Consider the following 16,230-nt stretch of genomic DNA (forward strand, 5'->3'; position numbering starts at 1 on the left):
GTTGGAAATGTCTAGTATCGATAAAAAAACGAGGATAAACAATAGATAAGGGGAAAACGGTCACACATATTTTACAGCGATTTATTCAGAATTTACAGGCAAAAGAAACCAAACCAGATGTAATCAACTAAAACTGCGCCAAGCACACAGCTTTCATCTTGAGTTTTAATTACTTAACACAAAGTGTTCCGATTTCTGAAGTGCGTGAATGTAGCATTAGTTAATCTGCATCACCTGGGTTTGTCAGTGTTGCAGGAAGAAGACATTTTACTATTTTCAAACCATAAGCACTAATCAAATACATAATATATAAACATCAGCATTTTTTACAAAAAATTATTTTCTCAGTAATTCAACACACAAAATCAGACAAAATGAATCTAGCAGGCCCGAATTAAGCTTTACCTGCCATCTGATCCTGACCTCAATCCTCCATATACAAGGATGGGTGAACAGCACAGGGACGATCCTACAAACAGGTGACAGCGACAGGTAAGAGCACGAGCTGCCGTGTAAACCCACGGTGATTCGGTGTTTGTAAGAAGAGGAATTGTTAGAGGATTGTTTAGTGCATTAGCAAGACGGGGCGAATATTGTTTGTGTTGTGTCTCAGGTAGCTGCTGCTCCTATGCTAACTAGCTTAGTGTGCTAGCTGTTGCAAGTATGCAGGTTGTGGTTAGCTTAGCACTCAGTTAGCGTGCTAATTAGCTTAGCACACAGTTAGCATGGAAATTAGTTTAGCGGGTCAACGAAGAGAAAAGGGTGTTCAGGTCAAATGTCAGAATAAAGTGCATGGCTGATCAATAATTAAATTACACGAGATTGTTTGGAATATGCTATGGCGGAAAGACCTTTAACTGTTTTATCACTGTCCGTGAAGTTCAAGGATAAGGGCATTCTCTATATTAGTATGTTCAGCAGAGACTGAAACCCACAGTTAACGACAGCCCTAGATTAGCTTGTTCGTCTGTGTGATTAGACCTCCATTGTTGTTCAAAAACAATTACAAATGCATCGGGGAAACACCACGCTGCACCGGGTGATGGCATGACGCAACCCCGGACCCATGTTGTCCCAAAGTCTCCATGGGGCCATAGCTTCCTGAGGTTGGCACAAGTCAGAGTCAAGTGCGGAGGTTTATGGTGCAGATGAATAAGATGATCCAGGACTGACACCCCGCCAGACACTAACCGGAGCAGAGGCAATTCATTGTGGGTTTTAGTCTCTGTATGGAGACTGCTGAAAATACTGTTAAAATAGAAAATGACCGGCTTTATCCTTTAACCCTCTCCATGTCAAACAGCCAAACCCATGTTAACCCTGGTTGTTGCTCTTTCTTTGTCCCACTGTCTCTGTGCTAAAGATGCCACCTCTTCACTCTGGGAGCTGCTGGTTCAGACTTTTAGCTGCCCAGAGCTCCTCCATGGCTGTTTGACATGACTGCTGGCTGGAAAAACCCTTCTTCTAACCTTGGCTAGGGGGCAGGCGGGGCTGATTTACAGACCGTACTTTGACAACACAGGGTGGAGAAGCTGGAATAACAACAGGAGGCTGTAGGCAGCAGAGGGTCATGGAGGGGAGGTGTAGCTGAGAGACAGTCATGTCAGTGATTAACTGATTAATTGGCTGATATTTGGTGTTTTTAGATGACTGGCATCAGCTGATGTCAGCTTTTACAAGGCCGATTAACAAAGAATGTGTGCAGACAGAACCCCCCACCCCCACCGTGATATCGGCATTGTGTGTGAACACTGAGCTCTATAGATGGACTTTGACAAACCCATATCAGTCGCCCAGTAGTCCTGCCCCATCTTCACTGCATTTATCAATGTGGAAAATCTTAGTTACTGCACTTTAATGACCATTTTGTTGAAAAGGCTTCTGTGTTTTTATGATATTATTTGCAGGACTTTTACTTGTAATGCAGTATTTGTACCAACATGGTAAATACTCCGAAGGCCTGCAGACTCTGTGGTGTGTGTGTGTGTGTGTGTGTTTGTAGACCTGTGGCATGATGTATTGTCTCTTTGAATGATTTTTTTTTAAGTTTGATGAATCTGTACTTTCCATTGCTTCCAGTCACTGAAGCTTTTCTTTTTCTGTGACTGATGAAATACTGTTTTATTTTTTCTTCTTCTTCCTCCTTCAGTTGAGAAACTGCTGAACTCGGAACAGAGCTACACATCTGCTTGCATCATCAGCCATAGTTTTGTAAGCCTTTACCTCCTCTGGCCAGCGTTTGAGGACAACACCTCATAGACAGGAAGTTGCCTCTGAGTGTGAGAAGTGAGTCCGGCCGACATAATGGAGTGAATTACACAAGTCTGACCCAGAGAGGGAACAGAGCGAAGCTTTGAAACTGTTCCCAGAAAGAACGACACATCACTGTAAAAATCTCACTGTGTCACAATGGCTGCTCGGAGGGAGGGGCTGGAGGTTGCTCACACAGGCATGTAGAGATTTTAGTGACCAGTGTGCGACCCCAGAGTGACGAGACTTATGATGACGCCACCTTTATCCTCTTTACTCGAGTTGTTCCTGGCTCGGCCTCCTCTTGGGAAGCAGTGCCCACCTCCCCCTGCTCTGACTGTCCACAGTGCAGCTTCTCAGGTGACTGGGAGTTTGTGTCTCCAGCTCTGGATCAGCTGAACGCACCTGATCCAGCCAAACAGGTCAGGGTGGCACACAGACACACTTGGGTTGTCACTTTATTAGGTACACCTAGCTAAAACCCATGCAGTCCAACACGACCCTGGTGGTCTGAAGGCATAGCAGGTGGTCCCTGACCATGTATTCAATAATGTAGTTTCACTGTGCGTATCACTATTTAATGTATCTTTTAGACCACATTTCCCTGTAGTGTTTATGAATAATCTAACTATGTAAATAACATTTAGAGGAGCCAAGGTGATTTTCAGGATTAAAATGGTGCCCATGTGGTTCTGAGTCACAGTCAGTTGAAAATCCCTGTTCTAAAGGTGCAAGTTAATTTATGTTTAATGGAAGAAAAAAAAAAAGTGATATTCTTTCAGGTGGAAATAGAAAAATTTTTAGACCTCAAACAGACCATTTGAGGTTAGTGGGGTGAAACCAACCACTGAGCTCCAGTGTTTGAGTTATTCTGCAGGTACCAGCCTCTGTGCACACACAGTGTGGTTTTCCCGTTTCACCCACAGTGAGCTGGTCAGACCTGTTGACTGTGGACAAGTTCTGGGAAGACTGACACCGACTGGTCGCCGCCTACAGACGTGGCTCCTCCTCCTCTGAGGTAATGGGTTCAGCACTGCACACATCACACAGCAGCTCCTGCTTTTGCTTTGACAGCTTTATTTAGATTGGAAATGCTTACAGGACAAACAGTAAAAATAAAAACTGAGTATTTCATCTTCTCATTTAAAATCACTGGGGACTCAGACAACCCTTCAATGACATGGTTGATAAAAGGCACAGACCTCTTTGGAAGACCTACGTCGCATCTGTGAGACAAAGTGATTTTTACACTGAACTGGGACAATTTGAGGGTTTAAATGACAGAAGTCTGTGGCCAAATAAAACCAACCCCACACATCTCAGTGTAGAAACAAAGTACTTCATCGAAAACTGCCCTGTCATCTACTTCCAGCTTGCATATGTTGAGGCAATTTGTTAAAACATTTAAAGGTTTACATGACAAAACATGAATACTAGTGTTTAGTTACATTTCTAATGAGTATATAACGATAACTGATTCAACACCAAGTTAATCAGATTATACAGTTAAAATTATAGAAAAAAGGACAAGTCAAATCTGTGGGATCATGGTGTTGTGTGGTTCAATCCAGGGGGCGCCACTGTCACTGGGTTTACCGCACAGAAAGCAGACACTTCGTGGTCACGGTGAAGCGTCCGACAGCCAATAGAGGGAGTGTTAGATCAGGTAAACCCCGCCCACCCGGCACCTCAGGGGTTATAAATAAACACGTGACTAAATTATGACTCAGGATTTATAGACGGTAATAAAACTCAGAGAACTTTCTAGTAAATGCATCATAAAAAAAGTTTAGCACAAGAATATAAAAAGATGTAAAAATATGCCACTGACATAATCGATGCCACTGATATTCGCAAGGTTGTCGGTGTAATTGTTTCAAAAAATATGGCAGTGATTTGTTTGCAACAGACCAAGAAAGAAATAAAACTGATCGTACTTGACAGTTGTCAGCTAAAAGTCGAAGTACAGCATTATGGGAGTTTCTGTTACTTGAACCACTCGAGCAGAGAGATTAACTGTGATAAAGTCGCAATAAGGTGAATTTAGCTGCACAGAGAAATGTTTCTATACCTGTCTCATCTGATTTTTAATCTTTCACAACCTTTACATGAAAAGAAAAAAAAAAAATTTAGCACCACCTGCTGTTTCTGTAAAACAGTCGGATTACCGTGGTTTCTCACATTGCATTTGTGATAAAACGTAAAAACAGAAGGAAAACGGGACTGAGCAACGTCACAGTAAAGAAAGTGGATTGCAGCTCCATCAGTCGGACGTTTCCAGCCTGATTTACAACACGTCATCAGCTCACAGTGAAATTGATGAGAAAACAACCTAAGTGACGATCCCGGTTCAGCTACAAGCGGACGTCTTGTTCAATCTGACAGCATGGTTACACTGTGAGTGCATGTCTTCTGTTTGTGGTGTGATGTTTTTACATGTGCGCATTAAAGATGCTGTGTTTGCAGACAGATCCGGCGTGGACTTCCTCACTTTGAACGCAGAAGCCAAGCCAACTCGTGGGTGACGAGAGCTCCATCAAGTCATCGGTGAGAGAGGCGGAGACAGGTCAGGTGGGTGAGGTACGAAGAAGTCCCTCATCAGAGCTGGGGGAGAAAGACACACACACAGTTAGCTCGACCACAACTCGTACAGGCGTGATGGCGACCCGCTCTAAGCTGCTGCGTTTATTCAAATGGTTCTGGGTGGAGTATCGCTGTAAGACCTCTCCAACATTGGTGCTGGTCCAAAACGAACAGATCAATATGTGAACTAGTATTTTTTTGCGCTCGATATGAATCCAGTTCGTGTACGAGTCAGTGTCGTAACATTAGCTGTGCGTTTGCTGCAGACACCGTTCAGCGCCGCACTAGAGTTGCAATTTTTCTTTCTCCTAAAAACTGTAACTGAGCACATAAACATGTTTTAATAAGAAATGAAGGAGAGATGCTACGTGCTGCACATGCTATGACTTTGGTGTAGACCCCACGTATGCAGCCACTTAAGTCGGTTGTTCCCTCATGGCTTATTTTGGCCTTCACTCACAGGAAAGAACTTCCATGCCGACACCATTGTTAATGCATGCAGCTTTGATGGTGCTGTGTGCACGACCAGAACCGCCATGCGTGTAAACCCGACCAACATGGAATCTGATCTCTTGACCAGTGACGGCTGATCAAGCTGAAAACTGGCCAAGTTTGATCTCCAGCCAATCGATCCCTGCATCTTTAAGTTGTGGTTAAGTCTCCAGGGGCTGAAAACAAAGATGTTAATCCTACCTGCAGTATCACACAGTCCTTGTATGCCTCCTAACACAGGGTCTCTGTCTGTGAGCAGCTGACTCCCTGGGCCTGGGTCCGGGTCCAAGATCAGATCTGATTGGTTGGCTTCCTCCAGGCAGCCCTGAACAGAGTTTGACAAATTGAACATCCTTACAGATGTAAATGACAACGTTTTTATTAATTTTCATTTAATTTCAATCCTTTTAACCCTTTACACCCCAGTGTGCCAGCAGCAGAACACTAGCTGTTTTTCTGTTGCTGTGGTTTTGAGACATTTCATTTGCACAGACAGAACTTCTGCACCACTATCAGTGCCTTGTTGCTCACCAGTAATCTGTGGCTGAGAAGAAGTTCCTCTTCCTCTTCCATGGAGGAAGGATGTTGCTTCTGCCTCTTGTCTGGAATTGGCAGCTGGGGCACCTCCACATCTGGCTTGTGGCTGCTAAAGGAAAGAGACTGCATTGAATTAGGTTAAGTAGCTACTGTTAGCATTCAGAGCACAGCTGAGGCCAACACTCAGCCTCCAGTGAAGAACTGAGCCTGACAAGTTCAGTCTGCTCTGTCCTAACTTCTCACAGTGTAGAGCAGGATGTGATAAATTTGGCCCGTCCTCTGGCGCCACCCTCAGGACAACGGTTAATATCTGCCACTAAAGATCGAAGAACAGCAGCGTTGTTTCTCTCTTCAAACAGTTGGTTTTCGCTGCGTAACGAACAGTACCGCCTCATTTATTACCTAGTGGATAAATTCTCCACTTTTGAAACATTGTACAGGAAAGTCCTGTTAATTCATGTGTCAAACAATCACAATATTAAATGTAAATGTTAATAAACGCTAATAATGGATAAATGTGCCCAAATCAGTTTGGACAGAAATCCTCCTCCTGCTTATGCCAGTGGTAGAAGTAGTACTCACTCACGTAAAAGTAACACGATCATGGTGTAAAAGTCCTGCATTCAAAATGTTACACAAGTACAAAAATATTAGCATCTAAACATACTTAAAGTACTCACTGTGCAGAATGGCACATTTGTGTACTTTATTAGAATCTAACTATCGATGCACTGTGTCCATCACAGTTAACGTGTTGCAGCCAGAGAGTTGGTCTTAACCAAGTATCAAATAAATGTGCAGTAAAAAGTACATTTGGCTCCAAAATATAGTGAAAGTCAAAGTATGAAAATACTCAAAGTACTGCTACCTCAGAACTGTACTTTAGTAAATGTACTTGGCTACTTTCCCCACTGGGTCACGCTGACAGGACAGTGTCTCCTGTGTCAGTCCTGTTTTGTCGACATGCATTTTCCCCCCCAGATGAATTTGACTGTATCAAATGTGATGGTTACAGGCTTGTGCAGACAGATACAGAAGTCATCCACCTGCTGACGGGACAGAGGTCGCCGAGTTCTGCCAACTCTTCATGCGGTGTATTTTGTAAGCAAATCTTTGTCCAAACACTTCCTTAAACTCCTGATAATCACTGAACATGTGCAGAGTGTCTTACCGTTTCCTGTTGACTGTAACTGTAGGTGTCTCAGACGAAGGCCTGTCCGCTTTCTCTGGCAAGCTGCTGAGGAAGGTCAGCTGGAAGTCGTCGTCCATAGAGATGTAGGGAGCCAACATGTCCAGATCCATCCCCTCCATGCCCTGAGGAAAGAGACAAGACCACAGGTGGGTCACTGCTGGTGTCCTCCTAAATTAAAACGGCCAATCTTTCAAAGCTGTGCACAAATTGAAACCATCTATGATAAATATGTTGTTGGCGCCTGTCTACACCGGACCCCATCTGATGGACCAGTAATGGTTTCATAAGGATTTTCCATTTTCTGCACTTTAGAAATGTTGCCTTATGTTTATTGCTCTCATTTTCTTGGTTTTGATCAATTTTCACAACAGAAACTTGGATTTTCTACAAGAAACAGCTCAGATTCCTTTTCTCCCAGCTTCATGTTCCACCAGCTGCCAGTGAGAACAACACATTTGTCTGTATAGATTTTTAAAACCAAACGTTACAGCCCTGTTTCTGCTCATACCTCCACTGTTTGTCCTTTCTGTGGACCATCCTCGGGACAAACGGCGAAGAACTTCTCCACCTCGCTGGTATCCATCTTCTCTTCCTCCTCCTTCCAAGGACTCTGAGGGAGAGGAAGAACAAGAGAGTAAACAGTTACATCAGACAGAAATGAATACTTTCAACATATAAACAACTTAAGCTTTGTATTTACCAGTGCTGGCTCAGAAGCAGGTGAAGATGAGGGGGATGAAGGCGGCGGGGTGATGGGGTTGAAGATGGGTGTGAGGAGCTGACGCAGTTGTGGAGTGCACAGGTCCTGAGGGTGCTCCGGCATGCAGTTCGGACTGGGCGGACTGGCGAACGACAGCTCAACAAAATCTGACGGAGACAAAAAAGTCAGCTGAAGATTCCAACGGTTTAACAGGATAAGTAAGGAACCCCCCCAAAATACTCAAACTAGACTTAAATTTAATCTCTGTACTTGTTTACAACCCTTCATGAGTGGTGCTCCAGTAACAGTGTGTGTCCTTGGTCTGTCTCACCTTTTGCCAGTGGCACAGCTGTGTCTCCAGCATCAGGAGACAACTGGACAAGCTGCTTTGGCTTCTCCTGCAGGTTAACGAAGAGGTCTGCGACGCTGCTGGGGCTTGACCCTCCCTCCTCAGGCTGACTGGAGTCGATGACAAGCTCACTTTCAGGATCAGGGTCACAGGTGTCGGATGTCCCACAGTCCTCTGGTGCAGTTTTAGACAGACTGTCACAACGGATCTGCTCTAGTGAGAAAACTACGTCTGGCTGCTCCACGGCACTACAGAAGAAGACAGACATTTGAGATCTTGTGGATTCTAGGTACATTCATACATTCATCTGTTTTTAATTCGCCAATTCCACCACTGTGTATACTCTACATCTTTGTCCATTTCAGACATAAAAACCAGTTCGGTCCTGTGTTGGAGCCACAGTCACATGACACCGTCGCTCTGCCTCTCACAGTACCTGAGGATGAAGTTGAGGCAGATGATGGCTTCGGGCTGCGATGTCTTGCTGCTGTAGAGGACGGTAGCTTGGGTCTCCGCCCACACAAAGCCGCCGCTGTTTGCCAGGAAACGGTAGTGGCTGGTGCTCACCTGACCTTTGGACAGTACTGCAGCAGACGGGGACAAACAGAAAAGAGATAAGTTTAAAAAAAACAACAAAAAAACAGACCAGATTATTACATGCAGGACATCGTGACAAGTGTTTGTTTACAGAGCTAGAACATAGTGTGGAGCAGTAAAACCACAGGGTCATGATTTCAGAAAGAAATCGGAGTAAAACAGATTAACCTCAGACAAACAACGTGTATAAGTAAAGTATCAAATAAATGTGGTGCAGTAAAAACTACATTTGGCTCCTGATAAATAGAAAGTGCTGACGCTGGTTTTTGGTTCCGTCAGTACTGATCTGAAGTGATAATTACATGAAGTTTTAATGTTTTGCTGCAGCACACACACACACACACGTTGACTCACATGTGTGCAGGCTTTTGTTGACATGATCAGAGTCCAGGGCATGATGAAACTCGTAGGCCGAGCGACCGATCAGATCATCAGGTCTGTATCCCACCAACTCTTTCACCCTGAAAACAGAAGAAAAAGTGTGTAATACAGTGACGTTCAGAGATTTCCTCTCTGCTCCAGGCTGCTCGTCCCACCTGCCCTCGCAGTGTGTGAAGCGCAGGTCCATGCTGTGGCGCGTGAGGAAGGTGCAGGTGTCCAGAGGGAACTCCACGCTGGACGGGTGAGGGATGGGCTCACACAGCAGAATCATCACTCTGGCTGCAGGGGGCGACGTGGAGCCGCCACCAAAGCGGCGCATGTGGCCTGTGCAGTGGAGCACCTGGAAGATGAGCAAGAGGACGGTTCATCGAAGGTGGAGGAGTACACTGCCGGTTCAGTTTTTATAATACATGCTAGTGCCAAGTGTTGATACTAACAACTGTACAGGATCTTCAACCATGTTCAAATCAGTCAAATTAGCTGTGAGTGGACCATGCAACAGTGTGCACGTAGAGAGCAGAGGGCTCTCTGCCAGAGACAGCCGACCTGCTCACGTCTCTGTCTGGACTTTTGTCCTGTGTGTCTTGATAGGTGACTGAGAAACATGTTTGTGTGTTTTTGGTAATGCCGAACCTTCCAGGTGGCAGACTTGAGGTTGACGGTGCGCCCCCTGTTGGTCAGTGTGCTCTTCATTCGCAGGAAGAAGTTCCTCTCGCTCTGCTGCTCTGTCTGCCATTTTTTACTCAAGCCTGGAAACAGCACGACAAAGATAAAGCAGATGAGCTCCCAGGAGTTCACAGAAACTGAGTTTCCAAACTAAGATTTATCATTCATACTTTAAGTAAAATGATCAAAACACCAGTTAAAGGTCTTCAAAGAACAGTAGCTAACTCCACTGCAAAAACGGCTTTAGTGACTAAAGTAGTGGCTATTCTCTTAGAACTACACCGACTCGGCGTAATCCTGCTCAACGTCAGCACAAAGCAGCGACTAAGAGGCAGACAAAAACAGGGGATCCGTTTTTCTAACAACTAAAATAAAATATGTTCTCAGCCAAAACCTGTGTGTGTGTTTAAAGCGAGAGAGCTGCTGTGTGTTACAATCCCCGTTTGTTTGACAGGATTTGCTCTGGGATAATGTGTCTGACCTGGACGTGGAGTTAGCAGGTCTCGCAGCTCCTCCTGATCACAGGGGTGAACAAAGTCATAAATACTCTGACCCAGCAGCTCCAGCTGTGGACAACACAAAACAAATCGGTTTGAGGTTAGAAAGTCGACGCCTTTCACTGCCAAATGTTTCGTACATGTACAAACGTGTGTTGTAGTACTGGTGCTTTACCCACACTTAGTCAAATCACATGCAGAGATTTTAGTGATGTGTTGAATTTACCGCTGAATGTAATCCCTACACAGCAGTACAGCCCCACACGGTTACATAACCTACATGGTTCAGCTATAAACTACATCTGAAATGGCGCCAAGAGATTTGAGGGTTGATGTCCTCCTTGCTCGTGTTACCCGGATTTGATGACCTAGTCCAAGAACTAAACTACAGATGCCCGGATGGGACAAACTGTCCAAACTGCAGCCTCCAGCCTGAAGATAACAGTAACTGTGTCAGTCCAGTAGAAGCTCTGGTTACTGCTGATGTGACACAAAGCTCCAGTTCCTCCCAAATTAAAATCATATTAATAATTCAAAGGTAAAATCCTGACCATGCTAACACATCCAGAAGGCCACATCTGGATCCAGTCTGAGTCCTCTGGCTGCTTTTAACCCTCTCCATGTCAAACAGCCAAACCCATGTTAACCCTTTTTGTTGCTCTTTCTTTGTCCCACTGTCTCTGTGCTAAAGACGCCACCTCTTCACTCTGACAGCTGCTGGTTCAGACGTTTAGCTGCCCAGAGCTCCTCCATGGCTGTTTGACATGACTACTGGCTGGAAAAACCCTTCTTCTAACCTTGGCTAGGCGGCAGGCGGGGCTGATTTATGAAAGTTACTGTTACTCGGATCTTTGTGTTGTAATGCTGGGGCCGTCTTGCAGGTTGTGTTCACGCTGTACCTGTGTGATGCCCACGTGTCTGCTGACGTTTTCTGTCAGGTAGATCATGTCTCCTTCCTCAGTCGTCACCATGATGAAGCCAGCCAGCGCCTGAGGATAGAATGCATCCATTGGATCCTCTACCTCCTCCTCCTCTTCAGACTTTTCTTTGTGGTTGTCACCTGTTGTAAAATTGACCAAGAGATTGTTAGTTACACCTTGCATCAGTGTCAGTGTGCGTGTCTTTAATCACCCGTATATCCTGCCTGGATTATTCCGGTTCTCTACATGGTGCTGTAGCAGCCACCAGGTTTTAGTAAACCTTAAACGCGCGCCTCGAGTTGGATTCAGTAGTTGTTTAAGGTGAATCGCTACGTCTTCCACCCACTGCTTGTGGGAAGGTGGTCTTTTTTTTATCTGAACAGGATCTGTCACCGTGCACCTAGTGTGGAGAAGGCCACCAAGTACAGCCTGGTTAGCTGAAGTCCTTGTCCCGGGGCTCACTCCAAATATGGCTGTCATAGGGTTTGGTGGTACCCGCATATCACAAACATGTGAAAGGCTGTGAAGAACCTCTACCCAGAAATGTTAATCTTTGGGCAAGCCCAAAACATGTGGCTGAGGGTGGATCGCATCTTGGACAGTTTTCATCTGTTCCTGTCAAAGAGACATCACAGCTCGAGAAAACTCAGATTTTCAGCATGCAGCACAGCGGCCATGCAGCTAGGGGGCGTGGGAAAGGTGTTATGGCATAAAAATACTCTGCTAGGAAATATTTATAACCTAACAGAGTGTTGCCACAAAATATGTAAGGAGCCTCTTAAGGCCTGAGAACAAACCTGGTCTGTGCCTTTCGTTGTGAAGATTTAAGAATATTCAAAATATACACATGAGCACAGGCACCAGGAGCCAAACGCAACGCGCCAAGAACAGTGTGTCCTATTTCAACTAAGCAGGAGCAGAATGTAAAGGACAACAACCAAAACAGACACATTACAAACAACGAAACGTGTTCAACGGCTTTTTGTCATTGAAGTGAATCATTCTGATTTGACTCATTTACATTTGATATCGAAAACAGTTTTTGGCTGAAAGTACATTTAATTTGATTCCAGTAAAGTTTTGCCCTCAAATACATTTTGACTGCAGGGTAAAGAAAAAAGATAACGTCCCATAGGGTTCATCCTCTGGCAACAATGATAGTCTGTCTAGAATTTTATGGCAACACAATTATCAAAACATCTTTAAGAAATGTCATAAACCCAAAAACCTACATTTTGTATCAAGATAAAAACTGTGGAACATGTTGGTTGTGTGCTTCTTACCGGGCTGCAGGAGGTAATGCATCCGCAGGAAGCTGAGGGTGATCCTCATGATGGCAGCTTTGTCCAGGTGTGTGGACACTCTGCGAGGAAGTGGCAGAGTGCGGGCGAGCTCATAAAACACCTCTGTCTCCTGACTCCGCCTACACCTGGCTGCGTCACGAGAACGCAGTTTCCTCTGCTCTGAACTGGTTCTGCAGGAGGACAAAGACAAAGCATGATTGACAGATGAAAATGAGGGGAGGAAGAAAATGAGAGAACAAACAATTGTGGCGTGGATGAGAAAGACAGAAACAGAACAACAGAAAAAAGGAAGGCGAGTTGGGAAGATGTGGGCGAGAGCAGGAGCAGAAAACGGAAAAAGACCACGTGGAGAAAGGAGAAGGGATGTGGGAAATCAGGGAGAGAAAAGCCATCAGTATGGAGTCCAGGATCAACACTTGACATGTCAACATTCTCTGACAAACACCATTCCCTCAGTCCCAGGCAAGTGTTTCTGTTTGCTAAGGACAAACTGTTTTCAAGGTTCAACACAGAACATTTCAGTTTCTCAAGGTCAGAAAACACTGATCAGAAGGCTGTAAACATGCTCTAACTTCTGCTAAATGCATTATTAATCTGGGACTGTGGTGAAACTGAGCAACTGATAACTGCGTTCTCCGATATCAGCGTACTCTGATATGCAACGTCTCATCACGGATGCTTCAAATTGTGATCAGGACAGTTTCCTGACTTCCTACCACGTCCGTAAACTAATTCTTGCTCAGTCACTCATTTGAAAGAAACTAACAGCCCTTGGTTCACATCGAACATGTTGCACGCATCTGGTTGTAGCTGCTCGTCACTTCCAGACTGCGCTACTGTAACAGCGCCCTCTACTGTCTGTCTAACCCTCAGTGAACTGCAGTGTGTCCAGAACCCTGGCGTCCACATACCGACTCATTCATGGTTCCACAACCACTTTGTTGCTTTATCGAGTTCCTTGAAAAAGGCCATATAAATAAGATGTAGTATCAGTATATAGGTGTGTTTTACAAAAACTAAACCCTGACTTTTTGACCTCAAGTCTCAAAGTTTTGAGACATTCAGCTCTGACTTGGGACCAGGATCCACATCCACCTGGGATTTCCCCGACTCCACTTGAGGAACCAGAGCAGGCCTCTTGTCGCTCCTGTGTAAGGTCATATATGCTGTTTTCGGTCTGTCTGACGTGGAGAAAAGTCCCAGACTGAAAAGAACAGAATGTTACTGGTTCCAGCCCCGACCCCTCCCTCTTCTGTCCTTCACTGCTTTGGCATCTATCAAAAATGTGCTGACAAGACAAAAGCAGCGCTTCATTGCACCGTCATTCACAGAGTGCTCTGCCCAGTCGGTGGGAACTCAAGCTACACTGCAACACTTTCACCGCATGGAAGCAATAAAGTTATGAAGTTAAAATAAAGGCCATTGTCTCAGTACTTAGTCAGCCCGAGCCCGCAAGTCAAACTGGACCCTGAAAACATGGTTAAGCAGCGCAACAAGAACATAACACTAGACTGCAGCCGAGTGCCAGTTCAAAAATAGCTTCACAGCTGTGAAGAGTCAGTGGCTGAGAGACAGTGAACACAGCACGACACACACACACACACACACCCAAGTTAGCTTTAGATGCTAACACATCCAGAAGGAAGAACACCACATCTGAAGCCAGTCTGAGTCTGGAAGCTGCTGGTTCAGACTCTTAGCCTCCCAGAGCTCCTCCATGGCTGTTTGACATGACTACTGGCGGCAGGCTCAGACTGTAGGGGGGGTATCTGAGTTAATGCACTTTTAAAAATGAATAAAGTTGTTGACACACTACAACTGGGCCCCGCCCACAGTGTGTCCAGACGTTTGTTCACTGAAGGGAACAAACAGATACCAGATTACAGATACCAATCTGATTGCAACATATTCATCCACATTATAGCCTTTACAAAAATGTTAACAATGCAACACACATATCCGTGTGTGTGATGCAGTAACCTCACTGCAGCCAAACTATTCTTCACTGGACCGAACAATTCTTGAACTGGTTTCTGCCAAGTTCTCGTGTTTCAACGCAGAGATACACAGAGAACATTGAGTCATGCTCGGACACCAAGGACAACACGTCGCTCTCCGACTTCATTTGTTTATCTCTACAATCGTTCTCAGATGACAACGTGAAATTATTTTCAAATCTAAGGCAGCTGCACCACACTATTCCTGGGGAGTCAGCCCTCATCGCTGTAAGGACATGACGCTGTATCTGAATCAGATCGGCGTGTGCATCTAGGCTGTTTGTGCATGAGAGCGGCTTCACAACGCCACACACACACGCACTGTTCACTCTGTCTGCAACACGAGGCGCACAGCTGCAGCGCACTGATGCGCCTGTAGTCACAACTCCCAGGGGATCAGACTGGTGTAAAACCAGGAGTGGGGGTCACGGCGCTGAAATGTTACTGGCTTCATAGTGAAAACCAGTCTGGTGGTGACAGGTTCACACACGAGTGATGTCACAGGAAATTCATCTGAACCTCATTGACGCAAAATGGATTCGCTTTCAGTTGTACTTCACATCGTCAAAGATCTAAAATTAACAGTCCCAGATTTTTAAAGCTGTTAAACAACAGGAGTCATTTACACGGCTTTTATATATTTTATTTCCTGTTGTTGTTGGTATGGATTAAAGCCTCTGATGCGCCGTGCAGTTCTGCTGACTCATGTATATTAGCTGCTGATCATTTACACTGACTCATCACAACAAGGTTCTGGGTTCGAGCCCCGGCTGACTCGGGGTCTTTCTGTGCAGTCTGCATGTTCTCTTTGTGGCTGTGTGGGTTCTCTCTGGCTTCCTCCCACAATCCAAAGACATGCAGCTCAGGTTGACTGGTGACTCTAAACCGCCCGTAGGTGTGTGTGTGTGGTTGTTTGTCTACATGTCAGCCCTGTGACAGACTGGACACCTGTCCAGGGTGGACCCCGCCTCTCACCAGACAGACAGACAGACAGACTGGACACCTGTCCAGGGCGGACCCCGCCTCCTGGGACTGGCTCCAGTGCCCCTGCCACCCTATTTAGGGATAAGTGGTGTAGATAATGGATGGATGGATTATTTCCACTGTGTTTTCCTTCTTTTATCATATATATTTACATTTTCCATGATCCTGGTCTGATTAAACCGATAAGCCGTCTCTACATTTTTAATTAATCCAACTACAGATCTACGTAGCAGCTGTGTCAAAGCCATAGCTACAAGTAGTGACACTTAAACCTGTCACACCCTGCTGCACTAATGCTGCACATTGACCACACTGTGATATGTGTTGCAGTATAATGGTAGGTTAGAAAACTACTTCAGCATGACATATTCCGATGTACACACTTGGCAGCTGAGCAGGAACAACAAAACCTTGCACTGGTAACAAGAGCGACGTCATTCTGCACTGATTTTTTTAATTCTACATTCCACATGTGAGCTACACTGATTATAAAATTAGTTTATCCACATAAACACGTTTCTAATGTTGTGGATCAAGGATTTATTTTACTTGGCAAATAGAAAACTACTTCAGCATGACATATTCCGATGTACACACTTGGCAGCTGAGCAGGAACAACAAAACCTTGCACTGGTAACAAGAGCGACGTCATTCTGCATGACTTTACAGCAGCAGATGCTTTGGTCCAGGCGTCCACTTTAATGATCAGCTGGAAGTCAGACAGGAACTGATTCCTGTGCACCGTTTGTGTCGACATCAGCCTGGTATCTGCAGACAGCTG

At 45.1% G+C, this 16,230-nt stretch overlaps 1 protein-coding gene and 1 long non-coding RNA gene across 6 annotated transcripts in view; one reads left to right on the forward strand and one right to left on the reverse strand.

The window, feature by feature from the left end:
• The first annotated feature begins 276 nt into the window (after nt 1–276).
• Nucleotides 277–3,277, forward strand: LOC109973549 (uncharacterized). The gene is made up of 3 exons (XR_002276836.1): nt 277–492; nt 2,150–2,672; nt 3,177–3,277. It is a non-coding gene; the product is annotated as an uncharacterized LOC109973549 (long non-coding RNA).
• A 27-nt stretch (nt 3,278–3,304) lies between these two features.
• Nucleotides 3,305–16,230, reverse strand: part of hif1al (hypoxia inducible factor 1 subunit alpha, like) — a 19,043-nt gene continuing 6,117 nt past the window's right edge. The window contains exons 2-15 of one of the 5 annotated variants that reach the window (XM_020623228.1): nt 12,448–12,638; nt 11,144–11,304; nt 10,229–10,313; nt 9,715–9,830; nt 9,237–9,421; nt 9,055–9,161; nt 8,540–8,687; nt 8,086–8,351; nt 7,755–7,921; nt 7,563–7,652; nt 7,034–7,176; nt 5,857–5,971; nt 5,527–5,650; nt 3,305–4,854 (exon numbers count right to left, since the gene is read on the reverse strand). In XM_020623228.1, the coding sequence (XP_020478884.1) occupies nt 4,787–4,854; nt 5,527–5,650; nt 5,857–5,971; nt 7,034–7,176; nt 7,563–7,652; nt 7,755–7,921; nt 8,086–8,351; nt 8,540–8,687; nt 9,055–9,161; nt 9,237–9,421; nt 9,715–9,830; nt 10,229–10,313; nt 11,144–11,304; nt 12,448–12,638 (1,966 nt within the window). In that variant the 3' untranslated portion in view covers nt 3,305–4,786. Of the gene's footprint in view, nt 4,855–5,526; nt 5,651–5,856; nt 5,972–7,033; nt 7,177–7,562; nt 7,665–7,754; nt 7,922–8,085; nt 8,352–8,539; nt 8,688–9,054; nt 9,422–9,714; nt 9,831–10,228; nt 10,314–11,143; nt 11,305–12,447; nt 12,639–16,230 lie in introns of all 5 variants that reach the window. The other 4 variants (XM_020623227.1, XM_020623225.1, XM_020623226.1 and 1 more) reach the window with 4 other exon arrangements.

Source organism: Monopterus albus, unplaced genomic scaffold, assembly GCF_001952655.1.
Source record: "Monopterus albus unplaced genomic scaffold, M_albus_1.0 scaffold294.1, whole genome shotgun sequence".
Taxonomy (NCBI): domain Eukaryota; kingdom Metazoa; phylum Chordata; class Actinopteri; order Synbranchiformes; family Synbranchidae; genus Monopterus; species Monopterus albus.